Source organism: Takifugu rubripes, chromosome 22 (genome assembly GCF_901000725.2).
Source record: "Takifugu rubripes chromosome 22, fTakRub1.2, whole genome shotgun sequence".
Lineage (NCBI taxonomy): Eukaryota > Metazoa > Chordata > Actinopteri > Tetraodontiformes > Tetraodontidae > Takifugu > Takifugu rubripes.
Window position 1 is genome coordinate 11,328,496 of NC_042306.1, and position 13,723 is coordinate 11,342,218.

The window sequence follows — 13,723 nt, forward strand, 5'->3', positions numbered from 1 at the left end:
TGTGAGAACTGGGTGAAAGTTCATGCACACACACACACCCACACACACACACACACACACACACCCACACACACACACACACACACACGGAGGAGGGAGAGGGATGGGATCCTCCGCACGTACAGCTCGTAATGGCCGTACATGATCCGGGGCCACATCACAAAGCAGGAGCCAGTTTAACCCCCTCCTGCCCGGAGCCCAGACTATGTAGGTGAAAGGTAACTGGGAGACGGCTGACAGCCCCGCGAGGCCAAGCTGCGCGTAGTGGAACTGCGCGCACGCCTGGAATGCAACAAGCGTGCATTATTTGCCATCGGCCAACAGCCCGAGTTGATTTTCCCGAGGGTGTTTTAGAATAATGTTATTTACCAGCCCCGAGTCTCTTCTTCCTCCCGGTGTGTGCGTGTGTGTGTGTGTGTGTGTATGTGGGGGGGGGGGGCATCTGAGGTCTGCAGTGTTTTTCCACAGGTGAAACACAGGTAACACCTGAGCTTGATGACTGTCATGACCGTACACGTAAAGCAGCTTGTGCAACCTCAGGCAGATGTTGGCATCGGGATTTATAGATCTGAGTGTGTGTGTGTGTGTGTGTGTGTGTGTGTGTGTGTGTGTGTGTGTAGAGCTTGGGATGTAGACTAATGCCTGCGTCATGATTTATTTTGTCTTTAACGGGAAGATCCAAAATGTCTTGGTTTTTATTGGGCAAACATGTCTGTTTTTGTTAGTTCCGTTCATTTTAGCCTGTAGGTTTATGGTTTACTGTGTTTATATTGTAATAAAGGTTCATTTGCGCCCTACTTCCATAGAAATGCACTTTAAACCCACAACACATCTATTTTTGTAACCCCAAACTTATCAACCATCATTGAAACCGTTTAAAATCTAAAACTCTTTATTTATATAGAATGAATATCTTGTGGGGAAGGCGTGTAAAACTAAAGCACTCAAAGATAGAAGGGATGAGTTGAGGACGCAAATCAGCGTTTTTCCCCCTCCGGGAATGATGGACAGGAGGTGTCACGGAAAATGACTCTAGACTTTTGTAACCTCGTACTTGCGGGAACACGCAGCCGATGTTCCCTCCTCCCGGGAGAGCTGACACACGGCCTTTTCATCGCCACAGAGCAGCTTCTCATTCAATTTCCCAAAATGGCCGCTCCCATCTGGAGCCGGTGACCTTCCACCCAGTTTCCAAACGCGGAACATCTGTAAATCTCAGCGCGGAGCGTTGGAAGGAGTGGAAAGAAAGAGTCCAGAAAAAAACAGGTGCCAGAGTTGGTTCACATGCCGCCATATTTGCCATTTGGGACATTTTCCCCAATGCGTTTTTGTTTAATACGCGCATTAAACTATTTCCATCTCTCGTTGCCAAAAACTTCCGCTCGGATCTCTTTTACTGGAGTTCACAAACTCCGTGATTTAAAGCACATGTGCACTAACATCGCCCTGAGGCTGGAAGTTGATCATCTTTTTGCAAAAAAACGAAAATCTAATAAACAACACTTCTACATTTACAAAAAGTGGAAAAAATTACACGAAAAGTGAATACGCGAGCGCCCCCTGGTGGTACAAAATGGCATTTCCCAACGACTTCACTTTTAAAAATGCACACAAAATATGCCTTTAATAAAATATGCAAGCAAGTTCTAATCATCTAGTCATGCCTTATTGAGTTAGAATGTGTTTGAATTTGACCAAAACATCAGGCAAAGTGAGTCAATAGTGCAGAATGTGATTGAAGGAGAGTAAGAGACTAAATGTGCGGCGTTCTTCAGGCTGTGATAATCCACTGAACACACGCACACACAATAAAATCCTGCTGTCCTGGCGGCCGTGTCAATGTGGAGCCGAGAGATTTCCTGTGAGGGCCCCGATGTGGCGGCCCTGAGCGGCCATATTCCTGGTTCTGCATCTGAAGGCGCCCAAGTTCCCACGCAGAACGTTTGACTTTTGCCTTTTAATGACGCGGAGATCTTAAACATCCGCGCAAGCTTCGATGGTGCAGCTCACAGCAAACAAACCTTTGACACGGGTTATGTAAGACGCATTTAAGTTTGCTCCAGTGCCCCGATTCTGCAGCTGAGCCCGCGCCTACATACGTGCGTTCGCATCACCTTTACGTTTTTACGTGTCGTTGTCTGCAGGCACAGGTGCTGACACGTGTCACAGGGGCTGAGAAGGACGTCGTTCTCGACTTGTCGGTATTTGTTTGCCACAAGATGTTTTTAACCGCCCAGACTGGTTGTCAAAGCTCCCCGACGTACGGCGCAAGCGCGCCTGTTTCCATCCCCGGACGCTGCTTGTGCTTTTTCCACTGTTTAGTTCGCAGCCTAAACGAGGGTCCCAGCTGTCAGGAAGCAGAAAAGAACAGAGTGTACACGCCTTACCGTACCGTCCAATTAAAAAAAACCCACATAAGGTCTCACCACCTCTCAGTAAACCCACTTTTAGAGATTCTCCATCACCGTCAGCCAAGAATTGGCCTCCAGGATGACCACAGAGAGAGACTCCGAGATCCAGCAGGGATCTCAACAGTTCTTATTCATGAATTCATTTTAATTAACTGAAGAGGAGCGACGGGTCGGATGGAGAGACTCTCCAGTCCGGAGGGGCACCCACCAGTGAATGGAGCCTGTTCTGGGAAAAACGGGCCCGATGGTCTCTTACCGTCGAGTGTTGAGCAGCAGGTGGTTTTGAAGGAGAGTTTCAACGTGTTCCTTCGGAACCGTCGGGGTTCTGACCTTTCACCGCTGCAGCTGCGCGACGTCCAGAATGAACCCGCGTCTCTGCTCCGAAAGAACAATAAACTGCTGAGCTGTTTGGAAAGCAGCGGTGTGTGGAAGGCCTGCGGGGCAGCCGAGCAGGGGCCGTTAAAAGCTGTTATATTTTTAACCTGAGTTATTTAAGAGAGCTCTGAGCCTTTTAAGGCTGCAATTACACATTTCCGAAACCATAAAACCCTTTTAAAAGGTGCAAACAAAGCACGTTAGCAGCTAAGGTTGCGACTTATTTATAATTATGAGTAAGAAGGTGGTTTTTCTCAAGCATTTATGCTAAGATAAAACCTAATTTAGGAATGTGCCCCATTATTAATAGTAAAAAGTCCATAAATTACATTTGGCTTCTCCACAACAGCTGATTTAACTTGCTAAAGGAAAACTTTTTACGGTTGATTGAAGTTTCCTCTAAAAGCAGCTGTACTTGTCGTACAATAGTGCGTTTTATTACAGCGCGCTGGGCCAAAATCCACGCTAATCCAGGGAACAGAGTCCAAAAGTATATTTTACAGTGTTTGCAGAGCTGCAAGGAACAAGGGCTCTATCTCTCTACGACTGTAATCAACAGTCAGCTATCTGAGCGCCCTGTCCCAACATGTTTTGCTGTGCACCTGCTGTTTGTGCCCCGACGGCGCTGGGCTTCAGAAAATAAATGGATTTGGTGTTTTCGCGACCTTCTCACAGATGAAATCTGCCCCCTTTTGCACTTTTGCTGAGATCAAAGCAAATCAAAGCTGCATTTGCTGCCTCGTCGTCCCTCCAGCCGCGCGATTGCTCTGGGATTCGACACCAATTGCACGTTTCCGCCGGGGGACTGCGACCGATTGTCGAACTTGCTCTCCCGGAGCCTAAACAGGCCTCACCATCTTCAGTGGTTGGTAGAAGAGAGGCTAATCTGCAGAGCTGAGAGGGTTTGAGGGGGACAGAGAGGGGAAAGAACCCCAGCGAGGTGAGAGGACGCTAGAGACAACGTCCTCTAGTTACCTCTCGGCGTCCTCCGGGCCTCATCTGTGAATGACCCCGCTCGGGGCCGGGTTCAGATGGCATAAATCTCTGTCTCTCTGGGTGTCCCTGGCCTCTCTGCTGCACATCCTGTTACCCAGCAGGGCAGAAACAAAGCACAAACGCTCCGGGCGAGTCCCAGCGTGGAGGTCACTGGATATCCTCTGGCCACTTCGGACGCGTCGCAATCACTCTGTTGTTTCGAGGATTTATACAACATGAAACGCATGCCGGGACCCGAAAGTGGAGGCCCCATTTTCACACCTGCCATCAGGTGAGTGGTGAAAACTTGTGTTTAAAGGTGTGAAAAACAGCGAGAAGACGTGATTTAATTATTGAGCTGTTGTTGTCTCGCAGGCCGACAGACGGGGTGTGTCCTTAGACGGGGGGGTGGGGTGGTTCTAACCGGATATATCGCTGCGTAAGAGAAATGAGGGCGAAAACACGGGGGAAAGACAGTAAACAACCATCACCTGAAAACCCAGAGGTCGACGTGTGGGTGAGGCCGGGGGAGGCCACGCCAGCTTGTTTTGTTCGCTCGGAGCCGTTGATGATGGTGAAACCTGCTAAATAACATTCTTCTGTCCTCCCTGCAGCTGCAGAAGGAAGAGAAGAACCAGGCTGGAGGTTCTGCAGAGCTGCTTCCGGCAGGAGCACGGCAGCCTATTAATCCCGACCGCTGACTTGTTTATCTTCACTCTGATGTGCTCCATAAATGTCAAGGCCATTTTCAAAAAAAATGCTGTGAATAAAGCTGTCGTGTTGCAGCTCGCTCCCCTGGACGCAATAACTCAAAGAACAGTAATGAATGCGCAGAATCTGCAGTGCAGCCCTGGAAACACTGCTGTCGTGAGCTGAAAGGGACATTTGCAGGTTTGAAGGCTGCTGAGGAGATGCAGGAGACCTATTTTTCTGACACCGTTCTCCACCGTCTTTGTCATAAATAAACATAAAGTCCAATAAATTGTGTAAAATGGGTCAGATCTGTGTGTGAGGGCCAAACAGGGTGGCCACAGTGGCAGCCGCTGAAGCGCCTCATTATTTGGGCCCAGCCACTGAAACTGACCTGCTTCTCTGTTCAAACACACGAGTTCCTTCACAACCTGCGGCTGGAGCGAAGCCAAACGTCTCTGAAAAACAACGCGGCCTTGACACAACAGGCTGCTCCGACTATAGGCTGCTTCTTCACCTATAGATGTTGAAGGACACATCCATATCAGGCGTGGTCACAAGTGTGAACAGGAATTTTGAACTCCATATCTGAGGAGCCGAGCATAAATCTGTGACCCATGTTGCTATGGATACACGCAAAAGGCACCTCCCTTCAACTTGTGTTTATTTCTGAGGAGAGATCCTCTCTTGGGGTTTCCACATTTGTCTGACTTTCCATTCTCCTTCCCCTGATGAATGGTGTTGCCTGGGAAACAGGTTGACTCAGCCATCATTAAAAGACACATGTTTTTAGGTGTCATTAATTGCCAAAGTTTAACCTGAGTGGTAAAAAATAGCTATCTAAATAAAAGCACAAAGATTTATATCACCATATACTTTTTTTTTAAAAAAAGAAAGGTTTTAATAGAATAAGCATTTGTCTTTATTTAAATTGGTCGGTTAAGTGGAAATAAATGTGGGCTTTTATGTCGTTTCTTTTTAAGTGATCATTTTAAAAGATCAATGGTGCCCCCTGGTGGACAGAAGGGGAAGTGACGTTTCTCTTTTGCCTGTATAAACCTTCATTATTCTTATCTGTAATCTACGGATGTTCTACAGCTTCTAAACAATTAATTTGCTGTAAATGGATGCCTGTCCTGCATGTAATCGGTTCATTTTGCAGTATTTCCCCCCAGTTTTCACTTGAGTGACCAAACCTTCGGTCTGAGATTCAAGAAACTTCAGCCATTTTTATAAAATTTTTTTTATAGAACTACTAACTTTACACATGGTGTTTAATAGCAAGGATGAAATTAGCCAATGCTTTTCTAAAGTTTGAAGCCATCCTCAACAAACAGTCCTCGTGTTAAATGCAAGAACCTCCAGAAGTGCACGTCTGGTGCTGGTCACTGCAGTACGTCTGCCAAATTCAAAGGCTAAAGCTAAATTTACCAAGAAGTTCTAAAACTTTGAATGTGCACCACAGAGTTACCTTTACAATGCATCAGCTGCAGACTCAAAATTTGCCACATAAACAGTCACACGGGACAACCGGCCCATCCGAAACAAACAACTTTATTTCAAAACTCCTGAAAAAGTGAGACGGCGGTCCTTTTCAGTGGAGGGGACGTCGTTTTCTGCTTCACACATCTGGACTCGCGCCTCACAGTTCCAGTGGGCCCTGCAAAGAGAGACGATATTAAGCTTTTTTTGCAATACTTAAGGTGGATACCAATCATAATTGTATGCAACATTTGCCATTTTACCTATTCTACAAGTTTGCAATTCATTTGGAGAGTGAACTAATCATCATAAAGCCCCCCATCAGTTCTCATGAAGCTTTTGCATGATTAAGACCCAGATGTTTGTGCTCCTACCCTATCGCAGCCTCCTGGCTTCTCTCTCAGACTCCAGGAGTGTCAGCACGTCTCCCTCTCTGACTGGGCCCTTCACGTTCCTGATGATGGAGCGGCTGCTGTCATCCATGAAGTCAACACGCACCTGAAACCAGAGGAGGGTTCCACCAATACTTAGTAAATACCGCAGCTGTCGTCTTCTTTCAAAGCATAACAGCAGCTCTTCAGTAGGGCCCTACTTTAACTGGTAGGACATGAAGGAGGGAGGGAATTTCTCCGTTCCAGTGAGGAGAGAACACAAAACGTGGAAATAAAACTTAAACACACAATGGTCTTTAAGGGTAAACACGACATGATACATTAGCCACACATACCTGGGTACACTGTCCCTGGGAACCAGTTCTTCCAAGAACCTTGGTGACCTACACAAAAGGAGAAAATAATGGGGTTAGATCAGCAGAGCGTCCCAGACTGAATTTGGTATAATCAAATCTTTTGTAGATTAGGAGCTAACAGTAAGCTAGCTAGCTAAAACGAGCATGGACGGGCCTACACGCCGATCGCGTAGCAATGGACGTACCGAGCGTAAAACAGTCATTTATATCAAACATAGCCTCAATATTCCGAGACCGTATACTACTTTAATGACTTATATGTCGTTTTATCGACCCAATCAACACAATTTCCTCTTATTTTAATGTTTTCTTACTCTTGCGAGCTTGATCGGCTGCACGCGGCTGGCGTCCATATTGTCGGGCAGACTGGAAAGGAAGTCACGTGACTCCCGGCAGGCCTATATCGAAACTTTTTAATGTCTTTTTTAAAACTAAAAATCATTTTACGGGTTTTTTATATGAATGCACAAATTAGGATAATACACGTTAAACAAATTACATAAAGCATAAAAAATTACGCTTAAATTTAGATGGTTTATCCATTAGTTTAGATTTGGCGTATACCATTCACATATCGTCATGGGTGGAATTTGGACCGTACCATTAGTATTGATTATATCCAATAACTGCTCATAATTTTAATCAGTTAAAATACATAATTATAATAAAGATGCTGTCTATTTAAATGGATTGATTACATTTTTATTCAGTATATATGTGATTTGTGACTATACTCAAATCACATATTTTATTAGATTATCATGTGATTATTCTGAGCATTATAGTTTAGTTGATGTAATATAAATTCAACCTGCTGACTTGAGGTTGAAGCTGAGAAACACTTCTACCAGCTTGATTTTTTATACATTTTCAGTAGAAATGGTTGTCCTGGTTACATAAAATCCAAAATGGAGACTTGCCTGACCTGTTGCACTAATGAGAACATCCTATCGAAGCAGTACTGTCATCGCTCTCCCCGCCTTTCCTCCACTTGCATCTCAAAGCCTTAAATCACAAGACTAATCCTTGTGAACAGTATTTTTAACTTGCCTTTAGACAGAAAGGACAGCAATAGGATTAGTGAGTCAGTAAAGAGGCTGAATCCCGAACTCATGCAGTTGATCTTCTTGCATGCTCAGAGATGTACATGTTAGCTTTCGGTAAAGATACCATTTAAAACTTTTTTTTACAGAGGTCAACATTCAATCTAAATGGAGGCCTTGTTTACCGTCGTTTCTTTTCACTGAATTGATCAAAAGCTGGTGCAAAACTTTTTTTTTTTTACTTTTCCTTTGAAGAACGGTCAAAATGGATGCTATTAAACCCAAACTGAAGGTGCTAAAGAAGCGTCGCTCCAGTCTTTTTGCATCCGTAAAACGGGACGTGAGTTTCTCGCAAAGCCTCGAAGATCAGGAGTGCGAATTTCCCTTCTCACAGGACAGCTCGGTGAAGCCGTGGACATCTATGGACAACCTCGATGGGAGCACTCTGACCACAAATGAATCAGAGGCATCCCATCCTCGGCTCTCCAACGAAGTGAACCTCAACGTAGGCGGAAAGGTGTTTCACATCCCAAAGCATTTAGTCCTGCAACATCCCAAAACCAGGCTTGGGATTCTCGCCCTCTGTAACGATCCGATCAAGCGTCTGTCCCTCTGTGACGACTACAACGTCCACAACAACGAGTTCTTTTTTGACAGAGACCCCATGTTCTTCCACTACATCTTCCACTTCTACTGCAGTAAGGTGATGTGGGTGATGGACAATATCTGTCCCTTAAACTTCGAGGAGGAGATGTCCTTCTGGGGACTGAGCCTGAAGGACAGTCCAAGGTGTCTAAGCGTGAAGCTGCTCCCTTTTTTAAAATTTCTGTATCGATAACACGATGGTGAAGAATAGTTTTTCTTCTCCACAGGTGCTGCCGCATTCTGTTTGAGGAGAAGCTGGATGACATCAGGGACCAGCTAAAAGTCAACCGGGAGCTGATCGACGAGATTAAGCCCCACCAGGACGAGGAGGTGTACAAATCCATGTTCCTGGGAAACGTCCGGAAAGTTCTCTGGAACCTGATGGAGAATCCTTACTCCTCTCTGTCAGCTAAAGCTTTTGCCGTGTTCTCCAGCCTGTTTGTGCTTATTTCCATCGTTGCCATGACGATGAACACGGTACAAGAAACCAGGGCCTACTCGGTCGGCGGCAGAACCTACATGGAGTGGATTGAGGTGGCTTCCATTCTTTTCTTCACCCTGGAGTACTTTCTGCGACTACTGACCACATCCAACATCACAAACTTCGTCAAGAGTGCCCTTAACTTCGTGGACGTGGTGGCCGTCATGCCCTACTTCGTCCAGATCCTTTTCGAGGCGTTTGTCATCGACGCGGAAGACATGAGCGCGCAGCAGGATCTGAAGACCATGTCGAGAGTCAGCAAAGTCAGTAAGGTGCTCAAGGTTGTCAAGCTGATGCGGATCTTCCGCATCTTGAAGCTGGCCCGTCACTCCACCGGCATGAGGGCCTTCGGTTTCACCATCCGCCAGTGCTCGGAGCAGGTATGGAAGCATCCGAAACCAGTCTCCACCGCCTCCAGACTAATTACAGAAGCATTTTAGATGGAACACACGCAAAGGTTCTCTTTCAGAGAAGCCAATATGCCCGTCAAAGAGTAAACATCTGTGGCTGTGTGTGAAAACCATATCAATCAGTTTCATACAGAAAATAATGATGTGATGCAAAATCGACTGGAGGCAGAGGTCAAAGGTCACACATCTGCATTAGAAGCTGGACAAATTCCGCTTTTCTCCCTTTATAAAAACGTGTGATTTTCACTTGTGATGGGCTGACTTGTGCTCTGCTTGTTCAGGTGTGCTGCCTGTTTCTGTTCATCGCCATGGGCATCTTCACCTTCTCTGCTCTCATGCACTCGGTGGAGGTGGACCAGCCCGGGACGCCATTCAGCAGCATCCCAGACGCCTGGTGGTGGGCCGCGGTGGGTCAGCCCTGAGCTTCGCCACTTTTTTATCTACTAAACACCAAACTGCACGCTTTAAACATCTTCCTCCTTCTTAATCTGCATTTAATCACTTTCTTGACGGACAAACATGTTTATTATTGTATGTTTATTTTAGCACGGCGAGTTTGGACGTCACCAGCGGGCTCTCGTGTGTTCTCGGCCCCTCTTTCAGAGACATTTGGTTTGTGTTCATCCGCTGGCAGCTGTTAACGGACACGTGTCTAATCCCCTCTGATACAGTCTAATGTGTCTGATTTGCAAGGGAGCGCAGTGATTGCGTTGGAGATTGAGAGTTGCCGCGTGTTCCTGCTTTATTTGATGCTGCTTGTACTCAGACGGATTACTGGACTCTGAACACGAAACACACTGAAAACCTCTGAGCTTCTGTCTTTATTAGCGTAAAGGACAGTCAGAAATGTCATTTCCATTTTTGTCCCTCTTTAACACCTCCTGTCCTGGCCTCCTCCCTCAGGTGAGCATCTCCACCGTGGGCTACGGCGACGTGGTTCCCATCTCCTACCTGGGCCGCTGCGTGGCCTTCGGCTGCATCTCCTTCGGTATCATCCTCAACGGCATGCCCATCTCCATTCTCTTCAACAAGTTTTCCGACTACTACGCCAAGCTGAAGGAACAGGAGTACGGCTATTCCAACACCGAGCGCACCTTCCAGATCAGGAGACGCCTGAAACGCAAGTGCAACGCGTGCTGCGAAACCCAGCTGGACGAGGAGGACTCCGACGACGAGATCCATTACCGACCCACGGTGAGGCACACCCTCCCCGATGGGGAGGACTGAGAGGAGGCGCCGACCTGCGGGGCCCGGTAACCAAGGACCGCCTTCTCTCTCGTGGCTCCAGCTGCCTCTGCGGAGCCCGACTGTGGAGGCAGCTGGTATCAGACACAGCCTCCGTTGTGTAAAGGCGAACGTTTGCACCCGCTGACTCTGGATTCCTGTCTTTTTCCCTGTTGTAGCCGATATTGAGATGCAACCCACATAAAATAAGCATTAAGAATTATGGTGCTATCAGTCTTCTCACATTCACCTCTGCATTTCAGACTTTGTTTAATCTAATTCTTCAGTATAACATTAAGCCGCTTTGATCCGATCCAAATACCACACTGAAGTGACTTTTTTTGGGGGGTTGGAAAATAAAGCTCTCTGAGTTCTGCGGTCCTGATTCGCCAGTGCAGAACCCTCCCTGGCGCCCGGCCTCCCCTGTCAGTGATGTGTTCTTCAGTCCAAAGCTCTCCGCTATAACCTGGACGGCGGCGGAGGCTCAGCGGGGGTTGAGCTGTTATCAGGAGCGCGATTTTGCTGTTAAGGATTAGTGGGATTTTTACTTCAGCCTTCTGCTCGCAGAGCCAAGGGCGGAAGTGGAGAATGTTGTGTGTTATTTTGGCCGCCCTGAGAGCCTGATCATGTGTTTTCTGTTCAGATGCTTAAGAAAAGTGGTCATTGTGTGCATCCCAAAATATTCCATTAGTGCTTTCAATGCACTGCTGAAGTGAGCCTCCAAAATGAAGATGCTTCATCCATGAAATTCTTTAGAGGAGTAAATGAGGCCTCTTTGACTCTGTATGTGTATGTGATTGAGAAATTGCCACTGAATGAGGCTGCGGTGAACAGCAGGATGCAAATTCACTCTTCTTTTAATAAACGAGGCGAAGCAGGTCTGATCGGCGCAGGCAGACGCTTTCCTCCTGTCGTCCTCTTGGTGTTTTGTCCATTTGTCATCCACTGTTGCAGAAACAAAGATCTGTGGTGTGCAAATTCTGCCATCGTTGAGCGTAAGAAGGAGTTTTATGTGGACATTTTTTAAAAAGGAACTCTTGTGGAACTTATGAATCTCCTTTAAACATCTCACCTAATCAGCAGACGCTCTCTGAGGGCCGGTGCCGCCCGTCTAATGCTCTAGTTACCTAATAGCATTAGGGGTTAAGGTAATGGGGGGACACCAGCGCTCCGTTAGATAAACAGATTCTGGAGAGGAGCGCCGTCTGGAGTTGAGCGCAGAACCTATGATCTCACATAAATCTCCTTCGGTGTATTAACCTGGATGTATCAGGGGTGACAGGACTCATAGTTCTGCAGCTCGGGGCACCCCAGAGCTGCATGGTGGCCTGTAGCCCAGCCTCCGTCCAGAAACTGGAGAAAACGGAGAGGCTAGATTGCGCCTCAGTGTGAGTGTGTGAGCAGTGACGTGCGGCTGACTCCAGCAATCAATTCAGAGGGACCGAAGGCAAAACACAAGCAGATATCAACTTCTTTATCTTTAATTAGAATGGCCAGTTTAGTGAAATAAAACAACACGCTGTGAACAAACAGCACAAGGTAGAAAAGGCAATAACACGTCGGAGATGATAACAAAACAGAAGTGCACGATAAAAACTGCAACTCAAATATTAATACATCACATCAGCTTTGCTGCCTGGTGAAGAAAACTGAAATTTGGACTCATTATGCTGACTCGTGCTCTGCAGCTGTTTTAGCTAGAGGTTAAAAGGTCAGGTTCTACCTAACTGCTGAGGCGGCGACCACCGTCAGGTTTGTGCACGGTTGGCATCAGCATCCTTCACACACTGTTCTGTGGGTCCCGATAAGAGGAGAGCGACCTCACATTCAAGGAAAAAGGTTCAATGAAGTAGCACCAATGACGTTTCCACGATTTCCATTTGTTCCACACACAAATGAAAAACGCCATTACGGCGACGTGGTTGCATCGGGTTTGCATCAGAATGTAAACTTTGTTTACATGCTCAGGTCACGACAGATGTTTATCTCAATGGCCAAACTTGTGTTTTATCACCAGCAAACGCTGCACATCCTGATCCTTGGGGTCAGTTTTGGTAGAAATGAGGGAATCGACCTTGGCGAAAGGAACGCCAAGGCCGAATCCATCATAACCCGCGTCTTCAGCATTTATGGACTGACTAGTCGGAGCAACAGACACTGACTGGGGCTTATATAAACCTCCGCACATTCAGCTCAGCAAGCCCAGGCTCTCTTTCCTTTTCTCCAGCCGAGGAGCGCCGCCCGATCCCAAAATGCCTTCTGCTAAATGCCTGGTGGTGCTGCTGGTGGTGCTGGAGGCCGCAGGGTGCACGACTGACACTCAGGAGAGGATTAAGATGTGTGGAAGAGACCTGATACGACTGGCCGTCTCATCCTGTGGAAACTCCCGTCTGAGGAGAAGCGTCCCTGACGTAAAAGAAGGACGGCGTAAGTAAATATATCAGTTCATTTACGGTTTCTTTTACAGTTTTTTCAACAACTACACCTGGTTCAAGCTGAAAAATCCATTATTTTAAATCCTGAATGTCTCTCTGCCTCCTCTGTAGACCAGGAGACGTCCAGAGAGGCCTCGTGGACAACCAGTCCCACTCCAGTACCTGCAGATGATGGGGAGGGATTCTCCCTGGTGCCTCGCTGGCACCCCGTTTCCCCTCGCTTTAGGCGAACTGCTGGAGAAATATCTGACATTTGCTGTGAGAAAGGGTGCAGCATGAAGGAGCTGATCCAGTTTTGCTGACGTGGCCCCTCAGTTTGGGTGGTCCATGCTGGATGATTAGCGCCAAGTTGCCTTGATCAAGTCGCTTTAATTGCAACATGAATTATGATTCCGGCCTTGCACTTCAGTCACTGTAGATTTTATTCCGCACAAAAATCACATGCTTTATTTGATGTTTGTAATTTATTATTATATCTCTGCATCATTGTAAAAGAAGTCTAAAAAAAACATTATTCAAAATAAACTCGATCGATCCTATTGTTTTATTGGTATGTGGAAACATGTTAAATAGGGAGGAGCTCGGAGTAGAGCCGCTGCTCCTCAGCGTTGAGAGGAGCCAGATGAGGTGGCTTGGGCATCTAGTCAGGATGCCCCCTGGGTGCCTCCCTGGTGAGGTGTTCAGGGCATGTCCCTCCGGTAGGAGACCCCCAGGAAGACCCAGGACACGTTGGAGAGACTATGTCTCTCAACTGGCCTGGGAACGCCTGGGGATCCCTCCGGATGAGCTGGAGGAGGTAGCTGG

At 46.9% G+C, this 13,723-nt stretch overlaps 3 protein-coding genes and 2 long non-coding RNA genes across 5 annotated transcripts; 3 read left to right on the top strand and 2 right to left on the bottom strand.

Annotated features, from left to right (window-relative positions):
• Positions 1-1,596: 1,596 nt before the first annotated feature.
• Positions 1,597-2,965, bottom strand: LOC115247987 (uncharacterized). Its single transcript, XR_003887025.1, has 2 exons — positions 2,668-2,965; positions 1,597-2,347 (listed from the first exon to the last, which is right to left on the bottom strand). It is a non-coding gene; the product is annotated as an uncharacterized lncRNA (long non-coding RNA).
• Positions 2,966-3,522: 557 nt separating this feature from the next.
• On the top strand, positions 3,523-4,743 carry LOC115248039 (uncharacterized). The gene is made up of 2 exons (XR_003887068.1): positions 3,523-4,053; positions 4,376-4,743. It is a non-coding gene; the product is annotated as an uncharacterized lncRNA (long non-coding RNA).
• Positions 4,744-5,986: 1,243 nt separating this feature from the next.
• On the bottom strand, positions 5,987-7,120 carry rps28 (ribosomal protein S28). Its single transcript, XM_029831498.1, has 4 exons — positions 6,996-7,120; positions 6,661-6,708; positions 6,308-6,431; positions 5,987-6,111 (listed from the first exon to the last, which is right to left on the bottom strand). The coding sequence occupies exons 1-3, from the start codon at positions 7,032-7,034 to the stop codon at positions 6,309-6,311; spliced, it is 210 nt and encodes a 69-aa protein (XP_029687358.1). The 5' UTR covers positions 7,035-7,120; the 3' UTR covers positions 5,987-6,111; position 6,308.
• A 607-nt stretch (positions 7,121-7,727) lies between these two features.
• LOC101062359 (potassium voltage-gated channel subfamily V member 2) lies at positions 7,728-10,487 on the top strand. The gene is made up of 4 exons (XM_003975739.2): positions 7,728-8,513; positions 8,597-9,230; positions 9,542-9,667; positions 10,164-10,487. Exons 1-4 carry the CDS (start codon positions 7,990-7,992, stop codon positions 10,485-10,487), a joined length of 1,608 nt encoding a protein of 535 aa, XP_003975788.1. The 5' UTR covers positions 7,728-7,989.
• A 2,183-nt stretch (positions 10,488-12,670) lies between these two features.
• Positions 12,671-13,449, top strand: insl3 (insulin-like 3 (Leydig cell)). Its single transcript, XM_011616593.2, has 2 exons — positions 12,671-12,911; positions 13,031-13,449. The coding sequence occupies exons 1-2, from the start codon at positions 12,737-12,739 to the stop codon at positions 13,219-13,221; spliced, it is 366 nt and encodes a 121-aa protein (XP_011614895.1). The 5' UTR covers positions 12,671-12,736; the 3' UTR covers positions 13,222-13,449.
• Positions 13,450-13,723: the final 274 nt, after the last annotated feature.